Source organism: Ciona intestinalis, chromosome 5 (genome assembly GCF_000224145.3).
Source record: "Ciona intestinalis chromosome 5, KH, whole genome shotgun sequence".
Lineage (NCBI taxonomy): Eukaryota > Metazoa > Chordata > Ascidiacea > Phlebobranchia > Cionidae > Ciona > Ciona intestinalis.
In genome coordinates this window covers 2,670,280-2,686,686 of record NC_020170.2, presented here as the reverse complement: position 1 = coordinate 2,686,686, position 16,407 = coordinate 2,670,280, and the positions used below count along the sequence as shown (strand labels likewise).

The 16,407-nt window shown below is 34.5% G+C and overlaps 1 protein-coding gene across 1 annotated transcript in view; it reads right to left on the bottom strand.

Moving 5' to 3' along the window:
* LOC100178109 overlaps positions 1-16,407 on the bottom strand; it is a 17,287-nt gene that overhangs the window by 67 nt on the left and 813 nt on the right. Inside the window, exons 2-23 of the mRNA XM_026834650.1 lie at positions 14,334-14,438; positions 13,646-13,773; positions 12,817-12,957; positions 11,789-11,864; positions 11,285-11,419; positions 10,688-10,875; positions 10,053-10,230; positions 9,349-9,474; positions 8,710-9,002; positions 7,715-8,102; positions 7,292-7,461; positions 6,935-7,001; positions 6,658-6,744; positions 5,968-6,096; positions 5,085-5,288; positions 4,686-4,937; positions 3,818-4,035; positions 3,304-3,656; positions 2,532-2,654; positions 1,671-2,222; positions 859-1,059; positions 3-727 (exon numbers count right to left, since the gene is read on the bottom strand). Of these exons, the coding sequence (XP_026690451.1) occupies positions 3-727; positions 859-1,059; positions 1,671-2,222; positions 2,532-2,654; positions 3,304-3,656; positions 3,818-4,035; positions 4,686-4,937; positions 5,085-5,288; positions 5,968-6,096; positions 6,658-6,744; positions 6,935-7,001; positions 7,292-7,461; positions 7,715-8,102; positions 8,710-9,002; positions 9,349-9,474; positions 10,053-10,230; positions 10,688-10,875; positions 11,285-11,419; positions 11,789-11,864; positions 12,817-12,957; positions 13,646-13,773; positions 14,334-14,438 (4,839 nt within the window). The remainder of the gene's footprint in view (positions 1-2; positions 728-858; positions 1,060-1,670; positions 2,223-2,531; positions 2,655-3,303; positions 3,657-3,817; positions 4,036-4,685; positions 4,938-5,084; positions 5,289-5,967; positions 6,097-6,657; positions 6,745-6,934; positions 7,002-7,291; positions 7,462-7,714; positions 8,103-8,709; positions 9,003-9,348; positions 9,475-10,052; positions 10,231-10,687; positions 10,876-11,284; positions 11,420-11,788; positions 11,865-12,816; positions 12,958-13,645; positions 13,774-14,333; positions 14,439-16,407) is intronic.

The following is a 16,407-nucleotide window of genomic DNA, read 5'->3' as shown; positions in this document are numbered from 1 at the left end:
ACTCCATCAGGAGACTGCAGTGTAGCTGGTTTTTGCTGACCAGTTTTAACTGGTTTAGACGGGTTTTGCTGTATGCTAATATGCCGAGATTGCTTCTGATCGACTTGAACGACATTGGTTTTACCCTTGCTTTGACCAACAGATCTAGTTTCCTCTATAGATTTAGAAACTTTTTTCACTTCAGATTGTGGTTGCGCTTTTGATCTGACTGTTTTGTTTTTATCGGCAGAGGACTTTTCTTCCACATCTTTGCTGCTCGTCACTTTCGCATCCCCGGAGCAATTCTTCGGAGCTATCTTCACTGATACCTTAAGATCATCTTCCTGTGCATCTTTTCCTTTTTTCTTCTTTTTCTTCTTCCCGTTTTTGTCTCCCTCTGCATCAACCTGATCTTTAGGAGTTTGATGTTTCATCTTTGCATCATCTTCTAATTTCTTCTCTACCTCCACAGTCTTAACATCCGGAGCAGTTTTGTGATCCTTTGAGTCCGCTTCTGATCCTTGTGTCTTCTTCTTATCATTCTCCTTCCTCTGCTTTTGTCGAGCTCTCTTCGCTGCCTTCTTGCTCTTCTCCTCTTCAGAAGTCTTCTGCCCCTCGATGAAAGAGAGCAGTTCCTCCACACTCTTCTGATTGATCTGGGAGGACAAGGACTCCGGAGAATGCCGAACGGGTGATGTTGTCTCTTGAGAAACGTTGTCATTATCTGATCTTCCATCATCTTTACCATCTGTGAAACATAGGTTTATAAAAATTCCACAGAAAATTTTCCAAAAATTAGTTTCCAAATTGTAAAAAAAATTTATAACAAAGTTTTGGAAAATTAAAAGCGTACAATATTTAACAGCATCCAAAACCCACCTTCTGGTTTTCCTTTCTTTAGTTTACGACGCAGACGCGCTCGCATTTCCTGGTAATTTTTGCTTGTTGGTGCCAAAGGTGGACCACCATTACCAAACAACTCACAATAGCAACAATTGCAGTATTTGCAGTTGCTGCCATTAGTACCATTCCCATTCACACCATTGCCTGACTGTGTGGAAGTCGCTGAACCATTGTTGGCTGTGGAGGGAAATTTTTGACAATTTATGCAAATTTTTTTTGATAATATATCAATTTTCGCAAATTTGTTTTGCTAAATTTTTTTTGATAATTTTTACAAATTGATATTTTTTGATGAAATTATTTTAATTTAGCAAAAAACAATCAAAAATCGGATCTTGCGAATTATATACCTATTTAACTTAGAAGGGGGTGAATTTTTGTTAAAATGTATGCCTGATAATTTAAACAACCTATAAGGAACTACTGGTTTTAACCATTGCTGTTAAAAGTGTTTTGCCCAAGGATAATATGCTCAAATGGCAGCAGCATTAAGCCTCAAACCTATATCCTCTGGCCTAGATAATGGAACAAAGAAAATTGGATTTTTAATGCCGAATGATTTGCACCTTATATCAGTGCAACATGAAGTACAATATACAAATAATATACTAAACTAGAGTAGCAAAAAAACAGAATACTACTCTGTCTAGGTAAGGTCCTACGCAAAGTATACCAAGGGATGTAGAATTGGCCCATTACTCAAGAAAGTGGATAGGTGTAAATTTAAAATGCATAGAACTGATAGGCAACTAAGAAAATCATACAAACTAAAGAAATGGAAAAATTACCTCCATGTGCATGTTGGCAAGCAGAGTCCGTGCACGTGGGGTTGGTTGTCTGGTTGTTGTGGGTGGGTGATGGTTGCTGGTGGTTCGGGGGCACCGCTGATGGTTGTTTCTTTGTGGTTGGGGGTGCAGGGGGTGTTGTAGGGGTGGGGGACCCTGGGACTAGACGCCTGTTCGATCTAGGGGTGTCGGGTCGTGGGGGTCGTGTTGTTTCAGGGGTTTGGGTCTCCTGCACAGGTAGGCATTGGGGGGGTTGTGTTTGCGTCACGGTGCTCTGACTTGTGGAGTGTAGAACTGACTGCCCTTTTAACTGCGGAAGAGGATGGCCTTTTAACAAGCCGCTTTGTGGGTTTTGGGGGTCAATGGGTTTTGCTTGAGGTCCCCGGGGTTGTTTGGATAATTTGCTTTGGGCGACCAGGATTTTTCGTCGCAGGATTTGTTGCTGGATCTGCGATGCGTTGGTTGTTGCGGATGTTGGGTTTGTGAGGTTGGCTCCTCCGGAGCTGGGACTGGATGTTGAGAGGACAGGGAGGAATCCAGAGGTCCCTGATAAACCTAGATGATCAAATAATTATTTTTGTATAACATGGCTATTAGGCAGGAGAAAATGGAACACAATATATTAGAACCCTATTTTGCCTTGAGAAATTTAATGCATTTTAATGGTCATTAATTTTAACTAGAAATTTACTTTATTATTAAGTTATTCTATGCACACAAAGTAGGTAATGACATTGCTTATGCTTAAGACAGAGAACAAACTTTTAATTATATCTTAAGTAATTGGGCTGCTGGGGTGTAGGACCTCACCCTTGCTAGTGTAAAATAAACACGATAGTTTTATTTTCAAAATTAGGGGTTTACCTGTGGTTGAGGGCATAGTTGTATGTTGTAGAAATAGATTATGCTGCATACATGAGTTGTGGGTGGTGGTGATGAAACTTGGTTGGCTACCAGCTGGTGGACTCGATTTTTCAGGACTCGAAACTGGAATAAAGAGTTGATGAAATGATGGGGTGTATTGATTGTCATATGGCAATGTACAACAAGCCATTGAATACAGTGGTGTTATATAGTAGGGTGGGGAAAGATGGAATACCTTTAGCACATAACATACAAATATCCTGATTATGTTTCAAACAATTAGCAACGTTTTATGGGGGTCGTGAGGATATAGTTTATAATAATTCTTTGAATGTTTTTTTTACGACTAAGTAACGAGAAAATAGAGTTAAAAGGTGTCCCATCTTTCTCCACCCTACTGTATGAAACTTCATACAATATATTATTATTAAGAATTACAAAATGCATCACAGCAAAGTTTTTGTATATTATAGAAAATTTTTTTATATATTTTATAAATGGAAAATTGTTTATCTATTTTATAAGTGGAAAAACAGTATAAAGATGTTTAGATAAATGGGAGCTGTTGTGGAAAAATATAGTTTAAAAACTTCTAACTTTTTGTTTATAATTTTTAAAACATCACAATATTTTGGGATAATTTTTAGAATTTTTGTTGTAGAAAATTGGTTTAATAAATTAAAATTTTTGTTGTAAAACATAGGTTTAAAATAATTATCATTTTTTTTTGTAATTGGTGGCATTTGTTTTTTAATATTGACCGATTACTTACATTGTGTATTAAAGAGCACCGCACTTGGTTCACTTCCTCTTACTAAGTTGAACTGGCCATCTTTTAAACTAACCGATGTTCCAGGGTGGAATCTTATGGGTTGGGTGCCCGCCTGGGGTGAACCGAGACCCCCTGGGTCAGGTTGGGTGACCTGGGGTGTGAACGAGTGATTGACCCCAAAATCGGCCATGGGGGCATATATGGATGAAAAATAGTTGGGGAACATGGGGTTAGGGGTGACATGGGGGTTTTCTCTTGAGTTGGTTACTGTCGTGGGTAACGATATGGTAAAATTTGGTTCAGATGTCTGGTTATCGCTAGTTGTACTGGAACTGCTTAAGTGAGAGAAGGTTCTGGAAAAGTAAAGAAAAAGTTTAAACTTTTTTGAATTAGAAAATAAAAGTTTTTAAAATTCTAAAACAAGTCTTAAAATTAAGTTTTTAAAATTTGAAATGAAACCGAAATGAAAGATTTCTTACATATATATATATATAAACATTAAAACCAAGCAAACCTGCTTTCTTCTGTCATGGTGGGTAAAAATGCCGACTGTGGGTGAGATACCCCTGTGTTGTGGGGTAACGGGAGGGTCCCGGGTACGAATGGTTGCAGAAAAGCCCCCCCAGCCATAGAACTGTTATGAAGGTAATGTTGGAAAGCAGACATACTGTTCCCACTAACAAGCTGAGGTCCAATTATGGATGAGGAGTTCGTTGAACCATTTAACCAGCCCTGTGATGAATACTGGGTTTAAGTTTGTGGGGGAAGATGGGATACTTTTTCATTCTATTTTTCCATCTCTATTTAAAACATGAACAGGGTATTTAGCGTCATGTGCTAAGTGTCCCGTTTTTCCGTGCTTTATCATATGTGTTTTTGTATCTAAAGGTGGAAAAAAATTGGGTGTTAATAACAGTTAAATCTAAATGAATGTTAAACGTGAGATTTTGTAAAAAAAAGGTTTTAATTTTTTTTTAACCAAATATGTAAGAATGAATATTTTACGGTTCATGTTTATATGTGGAATAGGGGAAGATGGTACACCTTTTCGTTCTATTTTCTTGTCACATTTGGTAGTAAACAAAGAACAATCAAAGCATTATAAAACCGTATTCTCACGACTCCCATAGACCGTTGTTAATTGTTTACAACATAACGATCAGAATACTTAGATATTATGTGCTATATGTGTCACGACTTTCCCCACTTTACTATATGTATTTAGTATCTAAGGGTAAAAAAAATAATAGACTGTATAACTGTAAATAAAACTGTTTTCCCAAGAAAAGGTAAAAATAAATTCTAAAAAAAAAACATTTTAGCCGTGAACATGTAAAAAAAACATTTAAAAGAAAAATAGCTGACTCAGCAATTCAACTGACCTGGTGTGGAACAGACCAATCTGCAAGTGTTTGAGGAAGTCCGGTTTGCCCAGAACCGAGTTTTCCTGTTTGTATCTTGCCCAGAAGGTCCCAGCTTGTTGTGGAGGTTGGAGTTGGGAGAGGATCAGTGTTCGTGATGTTCTTGTGACTGCCACTTGATGGCAATGAAGAGGCAGGATCACCAGAGTGCGACAGAGAGCTGAGGTTGGTGGGGAGCCCGTACAAGTGAGGGTGAATCAGTGATTGAAGGTTCTGGAGGATTTTTGTTGTTTTTAGCGATTTAACCCCAAATAACATAGTTTAGGAAATAATTTTTGTTATTTTTAGCGACAGTCGGTATAACTTTCAAACAAACATAGTTTCAAACATAACAAAATTTGGTTGAAAAAATCAACTTACTTGTAAGGGGTCGTAAAATTGAGATTGCAACCCTGACGATGTCTCAATATCATTAGACGGGAAACCGCTCAAGGTGCTTGATGATTGGCCGGATTGAGCGGCAAAGAAACTCACAGCAGCCAATCGGAGACAAGATTGACACTCGCATGGATTTCCATTGGGGTTAGGGGGGTCCATGGGTAAAGAGAGATATGGCTTCGAATCCTGTGTTTGTTAAAGAATATTTTTAACATTTTTTACATAATAGTTTTTAATTTACAATTCGCTACATATAATAGTTTTTCATTTCCAATTTGTAATGATTTGTGTCAATTATATTATCCAAGTTATGCAGGTCTATCCTTTCAATTTTCAGGAACCCTGTACCTTTTCCAATAGTAAAAGCAATTTATTCTTAAGATATTCTTTAAAAAAAAAACAATACTTACAGTTTACAGGTTAACACATTTTTTACACAATAGTATTCAATTTACAATTTGTGATAATTTAATTTTAGAAAATACGCAAATGCCTTTTTTAAAAATGCTCAGTTTTAAACAGGCTGTTGGTACTGGGCATATTAATTACCGAAAGAAAATTAAGCCTGCATTTTGCTTTAACAAAGCCAAAAACCTAATCTAAATTAAGTTATTAAGATACACAATCGCGTCAATTTATATAATGCAAGTATATCCTTATAGTTTGCATAGTTTTCACAAGCCCTTAACTTTTCCTATTGTAAAGCGACTTATTATTAAAGTACAAAACCTACAATTAGCCCATTTAAAACTTATTGCTAAGCAAATTTATTACGAAAGTAAACCCAATACAGTTAGAAGTTAGCCAATTTTATTTAGGCATCGCCTGGAATTTTAAAAAATCGGCGCCACTAGAATTGACTTACTGAAAGATATTCTCTCGGTTGCTCATTGCCTCTCGAAAAGTTGATGCATCGATCACACTTGCAGGTTTCCTCTTCTTCTTCCTCATCATCATATTCATCATCTGCATCCTCGTATTCACTCCCATCATCCTGTGGATGCAGGAGATCAAGTTAGGAAGTATTTTGGAAGATTGTTAGAAAAAATCATTCAACTTTTTTGGATGAATTGAAAACAATTATACTAAAATGAAATTTTAAAAATTATTTTGAAAAATATACAGTAAAGAGATTTTTAAAACGAATGAAAAAAATATATAAAACAGATTTTTAAAAACGAAATGGAAAGAAATAGACCGAAGAGATTTTATGAAACAAATCTAATTTTCTAAGTAAAGTTAAGTCATTTTTTTTAAATGCTTCAACCCAGTCAGTGGTCTATAAATGTCATGTAAAACCTTGTACATTTTTTGCAATATCTGGAAAATCACGGTTTAAATATATTATGACACACCAGACCAACACATAACATTTGAAATTCAGTTTGCGCAGCCAAGAAACGTTCAGTGGGTAGCAATACCCCCTTCCATAAAAATTGAAAAAAAATTTAAAACCTAACTGGTCTTTAGTTTAGCAGTTTAAAAACCCCACAAATTATAGTTATAATAAAACATCAAAATAGTAATTAAAATAAACCAAGTACAGTTTACATACTAGTTGACAACTTTGTGGTGAAGGAGTTTTGACTTGATCTTTAGCAACTCCTGGTGGTGAGTGTGCCGAGCTTGTAACGGATTTATCCTGATGATGTCATAACTGATATTATTATGTCACAAACAAAAATTTTGGTTTCGAAATATTTTGAATAACATTTTTTTATGCCTTCTACCAATTTGCAGTCCTCATGCCCACAGTCAAGTTTGGCTCTAAAGTGGCATTAAAAATAATGACTTTTTTCAGAATAATCCTAAAAAAATAAATGTAAAATTACCAGTTGAATGTTACTTTTCGAGTTTGTTTTTCTGTGTAACTTCTTTTTCAGCTTTTTCCCTTTATGTCTGTATGTAAAATAAAAATGTTTTAAAAGATACATCAGAAAGTATATAAAAAATCTATCTTTATATAGTAATAGGGTGTGTGGAAGATGGGACACCCTTTCATTCTATTTCTCATCCCATTTGGTAGTAAATAAGGAGCAATCAAAGAATTATAAAACTATATCCTCACAAGCCCCATAGACTGTTGTTAATAAACACAATCAAGATATTTGGATATGATGTGCTAAAGGTGTCCCGTCTTCCCCACCCTACTATATTCCTATTTTTACACACAAAAAAATCATGTTTACCCGTTAGCTTCCGAAACAGAGTAATCCAAAGAAGAAAGTGAATCTGTGTCATCAGAATGCAGGGTTGGGAGAAACCTCTTCTTTTTATCATGATGCACCACAAGACCTGCTTCATCTGATAGATAACCATGTGGAAATGGTATGTGGTTGTGCATATGTGGCTGATGGACCTGTTAAAATATATATTAGATGCAAAAGAAAAGTTAGGTTTACATAAGGTTTACAAAGCCATATACGGTTTACACCACAAAATATTTGGTCCATTTAACCTATACTAAAAAGTGTTATGTAGAATTGAAGATGTGATCACTATTAGTGCAGTTTTTATTTAAAATTTATCACCAGGGATTTTAATACATAGATCTATGTAAAAAACAACTTATCCCGTAAGTAGAAAAAATTTTTGGCACAAATAGTAGATACCTTTTGTTCATCTGACTTCGATTCTGTGTCAACAGAACTTTTTCCGCCACCTTTTGAGGAGACCATCTTAACTACATCATCCTCATCAGCTTTCAGAGATGACGTCGTGTATTCTCTCGCATCCGAATCCAGAGGAAGATCTTTAAAATAAGCGAGAGGATCCTGGTAGGGAGTATCTGACTCTTCGGAGCGATTTTCTCCCCCTTGGGGGTCCTCTGGACTGCTATCATTGAGAGCCGCATCCTTGAAGTAAGGAGTCTTCCCGAGAGGTTGCAGATGATAAGGAGGAGTATGATGGAAGGTAGGGAGGATGAAGGAGCGAGCAGAGTTGAAAAGAAGATGGTTCGGATGATCGAATTGGAGAAAGGGATTGTGTCCGAGATCACCACTGTGAAAAATGGTAAGTTTAAATAAATGTGTTTTAGTATATCTTATGTTTAAATAAATGTGTTCTGGTCTTTTGGAATCAGGTGTTCTTTAGGGAATACACCCATGTTATTACATTTCATTGAGGCATTGTCATAAATTTACATGCTACAATTTATACACCAGTTATTCACATAGGTCATAGGGTATTATAACCAATTCTAAAGAATTCATGCAGACCCATGATGGGCGGCAATAATTTAAGTAGTATTGTTGGATATTAAAATAATAAACAGAATAACAAACGAAAAAAACAATTCGGAAGCTTATCATATGATGTTGAAAAGTCTATGACTCTTGTAGTTTTTTTTAGTGCTGCAACAATTTGTTTAGTGTTTAATTTTCAGTGTTGCACAGCTATTTACAGTGTTGCTTGCCTGTTTATGCAGCAAAAGTTTAAGAAAAAAACGTGTTCTTTACAAACCCTTTAAAATTTTTCCTATACAGCAAGCAAACATGAAGCCAACAAAAGAAAAAAAAACACAACCTTACCTTAAAAAAATACAATCTAACACAGCAAGCAAAACATGAACTTCAACTTGTCAACAATGAAAAAAACACAATGTTACCTTGGATGTGGGGAAGAAGAGTCCAGCGAGTCAAGCTCCCCATCCAGATCGGAGGGAACAACAAGTCCCGGATGTTCCACGATCACTGGAGGCTCGTCGTTGCTGTCGATGCTCTCACCATCATCAGAAGGCACGCTGGGTGGTTTGATGTCGCGCAGGTAGTCGTTGGTCAGAAATGATACGACACATTTTTCGGGAGCAGCGTGCGCGTAGATGCAATCGTGGTCGTGCCGAGACTCCTCGCTGTTGGTTTGGTTGGATTCGGATGCAAGGTTCACCTCGTAGCGGATGCTCTGGTGAGGAAGAGAAGGTAAAATTAAAAAAAAAAATTAGGAAAAATTAGGAAAAACTAATTGAGAGAGGACTTTGCTTCAAGACAGGAGATCGGAAGATTATCAAATATGTCTATAGATTATAAGTAGGCTATTTAAGATTGATGTAGCAAATAGAGTGTATAGAATATGCGACCGTACTGTCAGTGACAGACATTGCACTAACATACCTATATATACTCTTTCATTGTATTGTAGTATTGTACAATGCAGAAATACTTTAAGTTATTTTACAGTAATAAATTGCTCAATATTGTTATTTCTATATACAAAAAACTCAGTTTAACTGCCACCCACAAATGGTTACCTCGCCCTGCTCGTTTTCCTCTGTTTTCAACTCTGTGTTCAGTGATGCAGAACATGTGCATTGACGGAGGGTTAACGACAAACGATTGTCATTAATTGATTCCTCGTTTTGGGGGTTGGAGAATAACTGAGAAAATGGATAACAACATTTAGATGTTTAAAAGACAGTTTAGGTTGAATTTTAGATTTCTTGAAGTAATTTTTTTAGCGCGGTCACGGACGGTTCTTATAACACGGGTGCTCAGTTACATACATGTGCCCACAATGGTAGCAGCATCGAGACTTGAACCCGTAACCTCTAGGTTAGAGGTACACACTGTTGATTGTGCCATGGCACACGAAAGAAATGAATGACAATTATGTTTGGTAGTGTTTCGCAACATAACAGAATTTCTGTATTCTAAATGAAAACTTGGCATTAAACATGTCCCATTTAGTGCTTGTTGAATAGTCTATTTATATTTTTATTTTCCAGAATACACAATGCAAAATTGCATACATGACAACACAAAATATTGGTTTTATGCATTTAATTACGATGTGGCGTAGGTAATACTAAATTCATGTTATCTTGGGTAAACTACTGTTACAAAATTTTTTTTATTCCTTTTTTATTTCAAAAATTTTAAATTATGAAGAAGTCACCCAAGCGGTATAAAAAAATTAAAAAAAAATTAAAAATAAATATTTTTTTATGATTCTCACCTGTTCAAATGATGCTTGGTGTGCACGGAAGACTTCCCATGTCTTCTCGGAGTGACGAGGCTGGTTCCTCTGTGTCCTCTTCATCTCCAACCTCTCGTCATTAAAGTCATCCATTAGTTTCTGGACATCACGTCGCGCGTCATAGATTTGTGACATCTGGTTGTCGAACTTGAGGTACCTGAGAGGGGGTGTCAAAGTTGTATTAAAGTTTTGGAAAAATTTTCAGTGCTGCATGATTTTTTTGTTTTTTTGCAAAAGATTTTGGACATTTTTTTAGTGTTGCTTTTTTGTTCAGACACATAACTTTGCCATGGTATGTGGAAAACACATAGAACTGCAGATCACTAAAAAAATCATAGGAACACTGGCGATGTAATACTAAATCAACGAAAATGTATGCAAAAAACAATTAATACCAGGTTGGGGGACTGTAGAACACCTTAGCACATAATATTCAAACATCTTGATCATGTTTTAAACAAATAACAACGGTCTTATAATCTTTTAAATGTTCTTTGTTTACTACCAAATGTAGTGTGTATCAATATTGTTGCTTCCACATATTATTTTGGCTGACTATATTTTTCTAAAGAAAATTTGCTATATCGTCATTAATACCAAAAATCATTACATACTTGAGCAAAGTTGTCATGTACACGTTATCCACCCTAGAATTGATCTGTGCACTTCCTTGCTTAAGTTGGCTTAGTATTTCAAGCAAAGGAGCTTCAAACACCTTCTCACTATGGACCATACTTTGGTATAGGAACATGTTGTATTGCTCCCATGTTATGTTTTTGAACTTTGACAAATGGTTTTCCTCCTGTTATAAATAAAGTTGGCTGAATAAAACATGGTTTTTATGTCAGTTTGGATATTAATATGACAGCCTGAATGTATTGGATTTTGAGAATATAACTGGGCAATAAAACAACTTTTACATACTTTATAAAAAAAACTTTACTGTTATTTTCTATAGACTACAGTCAATCTTAACTGCAAACAAACAACACCATGTAAAATTGTAAAAATAAAATTTAACCACTTTTTTGTGACATATATATGTACCGTACTTTGGTAAAGGAATATATGTATAACTATAATGTTTTACTTCTATAGCCAGAAGTTAAGTAAATTCTTTCTATTCTATGTCTGTAAGGACTTTGTCAAAGACCTGGGATTTGGCCCATTACCCCAAAACCGGGACAAAAGTCAGTTAAAACAAGACTTACCAAGTGTGAAATAAAGGTAGCTACAGTACGAGCAGTGTTAAGAAGATTGGTAAACTCATTGAACATAACGTTGACAAAATTACAAGCAAGTTGAGGGGTGTTGTAACCGTTCGTGAGTTGTTTTAAAAGTCGAGTCTAAAAAATATATTTTATAAAAAATTTGGTCGAAATATAAAAATATATAAAGTAAACTCCTAACCTGGGTTACATTTTTAAAACAGTAATAATTTATAAAGGTGAGGACATCAAGGCATGTCATGAGACTTTTAATTTAGGCCAAAGACCAGAGTGGGCTTGAGCCATTATCCCACAAAAAATAAACCCAGCCCAACAAATGTATAAATTTAAAAGGTGCGCCCAACTAATTTTTTTAAATTTAATTTATTCCATTGAATAAACTGGTTCAACAACTAGTATTTTTATTTAAAGACACCGGGTTCCTCTAAGGCCTATTTTTAGATATAACAGATGCTTGGGTAAGGAGAATCATTAGGAAAAACTCACCTTTACTTCATTAACATAATCCCTTGCTTGACTTTCTATTCTTAGGAATAATAAGTGAGGGTCTTTGGCCACTAACCTGGAAAAGAAATTTGCGACAAAAATGACTGGAAAATTTGTGGCAAAAATGACAAGAAAATTTGTGGCAAAAATGACTAGAAAATTTGTGACAAAATAAAGTGGCAAACATGTCTAGCAAATTTGTGACTTAATGGTATTTTACCTTAGATTTAACCAATTTGGCAATTTATATTAAATATGTCATATGTCAAGACGAAAAAAACACAGTTTTATTACTTACATTGTGTGACAAAGTTTTTAAAAATTTTAACCTTTTACTTTTAATAAGGTAGCCTATTATGATAAACCTTTAAAAAAATGTCTATATATTTGCAGAACGAACATTTAATTCAAAGGTTTCTCAGCTGCAAGTATCAAATGATCCTGTTCTGTGAAATGTGGCAATCGTAGATGCAGCATACCACTAATAAGCCATTTCCCCTTTTAATTATCGTCGCCATTTAGAGTCAAGAACATGCCTTTGCCCAGTATGTTGAAATATATATGTCTTAACTAACAGCACTAAGTATACTGACAACATTTTGAGTTGTTTATGTTCCATTTTTTTCTAAAATAACAGTTATTTAACGAAAACGCGTATTTTATTCTGTTGTATGTAAATATGTCATTGATTTTTCTTGAAAATGGTCTCCTCACAAGCTAACCTACAGTACATCCTCTAAGTATCAGATATATAGAAATCAAATAAAACACAAAATTTAGCCTATCTAATAAAATAAAGAAAAACCGGAAACACACACACAAATTTTTTTTTTAAATTAAAACTTTCTCTGAAGTTCAGTCTGAACTAATATGCAAAAGCAAATTGTGCTTAAAATTTCCAAGAAACTATATCATATAGTAGTATATACAAGTGCAAACTGCAAACAAATATCAAACTAAAGTTTATAATCATGTTCACGTACAAAGTAATCCAAAAAACGTTGGAAAAATTCTCACAACCAACTTACAGTTCTACGTAAGCTTTAAACTCATCAGCGTTGACATTTGTGAGCACTAAGGGGTCATGGTAAGCACACCGGACCAGGTGTCGTACTTGTGTCCATGCGTGTCGCAATTGGCTGTCCAACATGTGCTCTGATTCAAGGTTTCTAAAGGATTTCAAAAAGATTAATGATCGGCAGGGACTTATTCAGGGGGGTCTACTTAAAAAAAACTCTATTTAAAAAAAGGGGGGTCTCACTCTATTTAGTTTTTTTTGTTTAAATATGTTTGCGCAGGCCAACCAGATCTGCAGAACACCAAGACGATGTTGCGCTGTTTAGAAATCTGTTAAAGACTGCTTTTTGGTGTTTGGGGTCTATCTAGTGCACTGCTTGTGGTGTAAAACAGATTTTAAGCTAAAATTAAAAGCTAGCTTACCAATTTTCAAAATTAAATTTTATACCCAAGATTAAAAACGGGTTAAACTGATACTTTGTGTCTATCTAATACAATATTTTTCCACCTTTTTTGTGGTGCAACTCAAATAATATAAAATGATGGGACATCTTTTCATTCGATTTTCTCTTCCCATTTGGTAGTAAACAAAGAAAATGCAAAGAAATATAAAATCGTATCCTAACGACTCCCGTAGACCGTTGTTAATTGTTCAAAGCATAATCAAGATTTTTGGATATTATGATGACCTAAAAGGTGGCCCATCTTCCCCTACTCTACTATACTTAACTAATAGAAAGGCTTAGACGTAAAAATTTCTAAAGCTACATTTCAAACAAGCACGGAATAAAAACAATCATATCATATTATAAACAATTTTTTCACAAGGCAACCACCTACCTTCTTTCTATGCATGTTTTACAGTTACACGTTTGTGCAATGTTAGTTTTAGTGGTTGTAGATGGGTTGTTAGTGGTTGGCATGGTAACATCAGTTGAACTTGATGTGGAAGAGACATTGGAATCAACCTGAAAAAACGTACAAAATATTTAAAGGAGGGTATGCTGTTGGCAAACGTTCCAGTTAAATCAAATACTTTGATACCTTTTAGATTAAAAAAAAACAGATATTAAAAGATACTTATCTTGAAATTTTGGTAAATGCCAGGAGTTTGATTGAAAAAAAAAAAAAAAATGAAAAAATGTAGTAGGTAAACAGTGAAAACCATGTACTTTGCAACATAACTGATATGAACCAAGGCATTTGCCATTTGCCATTGACTTTTTGGGATAATTATAAGTTTTTTTTTATATACATTAAGTTTGTGTAGCCTATAATTTTATATTAATTTTAATTGCATTACATTTTTAATATGACAAACATATATAATAATAATACTACAGATAGAGCAGAGATACACTACATTTTTACGCAATAAAAAACACAATAATTAGTTAATTGAAGTGAGAGCAGTTAATTTCAAATCCTATTGACCAAGGAACACAACAGTAAACAAAAGAGACAATGGGAAAGATCTCATTCACTAGGACCAGTATCTACATGCCAGCAGCAAATAAAGGAGGCTTACCGATTCTTTTTCGCGACTGAAACGGCTTTTGTGGCGGTGGTGGTGGCACCGGTCACCCACGAGGTAACTTGCTTGGGTTTCTTGATACGAGTTGATTAGTTCTTTCTGCAAAACAAAATTAGGGGTTTAAAATGCATTTAAAATCGAAATCATATTTCTAAGTGTGTGCTTGAGCATTAAAGCAATTAATAATTATCACTTAGATTTAAGATAAGTGGTAATTATTAATTACAAGATATTGTAATGCTTTGTGTTAATGCAAAAAATCTTTCTTCATTATAAAAATTAAGTTCAAATATCATGAAAAAATATGCGATCTATATAAAAGTTTGCACTTGTTTTAAACTGCTTACAACAGTGAACCTGCGCACCTATTTTTGTAACCAAAACATGCCTATTTATATCTATCCTTATTTCACACAAAACTGAAGCAGAGGTAAAATAACTGCCCTAAATATAAATATACAACATTATAAATGAAATACTGGTAGCAACACCCAGCAACAATAATATATTGTGTTGGTAATTTTGAATGCTTTGTTAAACAAAGTAGGATAAAATTACCAGTAGTATATTTAGCTTATCAGGTTAATTTTAATTTTACGCAATAGAGTGTATACTACCATAATTGGTACATACATGTACATAAGGTAAGAAATAATAACAGCTTTGCAATTAAAAAATGCCTTTGATTTGATGAGTGTGTGTTTTGCTAGAATATTTTTATCAACTTTACCCACACTAAAAGCCACTATATAAAAATACATTGCAAGGTAAAATAATAGCGTATGTAGCTTATTTATAAAGAATGTCATTGGAAATCATGATGTACAGTACAGAATAGCAATCTGATGAAACAATGGGTTTAAATATAAAAACGTATGACGTATGTACAGCTTGTTTAATGGGTGGGTGTGAAGTCATATCTTAAATATGGAAGCTTATCCATATATGTACTTTTCCTAAGGTTACACAGCTGATAATACAAAAACTATACTTAATGGTTGTGTGTAATGAAAAAGATTTTTTGAACGATTCTTATTTAGACTATTGGAAGTTTGGTAAAATGTAGTTTTTGTCCATAAAGTGCGAGATGTGTGTTTTTGTTTTGTTTTCAATTATGTACTACACAAGCCTTTGGTTTATCAGTGTCACTTATTCTGCAATTAAATAAAATGCTCGCCACAGCGTTTTAATTGTTGATTTGTTGATTTCTTTGTCAAGTATACAAAATAACCTAAAATAAAAACAATAAAAGGTACAGAGTTTTTTAGTTTGTTTTCTAGAAGTTTCTTAAACTCTTACGTAAAGCTTTCTATCTAACAATAATTTTAAAAAGTTTTAATATAAAAAATAGCTTTTAAGTTTTTTTTATGAGATCATAAATGCATAAGATGTGGCAAAACCAGCAATGGTAGAAACCATTAAAGCAGTTAAGTAACAATTTTAAATCATGCTTTAACAATGAGATAAACAAAATTGCCTAATATGTAATTATACAAGTAGAAATTATTGCGGGGTGCTTCAAAAAATAGCCATGTAAATTTTGTATCAGATTACCTAGTTTTGTGTTACTTGTTTTACTAAATTTGGATATTTGGTATAATCATATACCTAACACTCATGCATTTAAAATTATTTGTATTTAAAAATATTTTACACTTAAAATATTTTTGTTCTTACTTTCAGGGGCGCAACCAGGGGGGCTGTTTTGCTGTCATGACAGCCCCCTTTTCCGCAGACACGCACGCAGTCAGAAAGTGCTAAGACGCACACACGTGCGTTGCATTCAATATTAGATTCGTTCGCTTGGAATTGGAACAATTTTTTGTTCAATTGTTACGTCACTTGATCTATTGCAACGTAACTATTAATTATGACGTTTCATAATGTGCCCGCTGCCCAACCAACCACGACATCGAAACATCGTGTATGAGCGTCATATTTTTACGCTCTGCGCCGGTCTAGGAAATAAAAGAAGACGCATGCGGTAGCATACATTCCACACCTAACAAACGAAGCAATCGTTGAATTTATTCTCGTGACAGGTGACGTTATGAAACTCTGCTTCTCT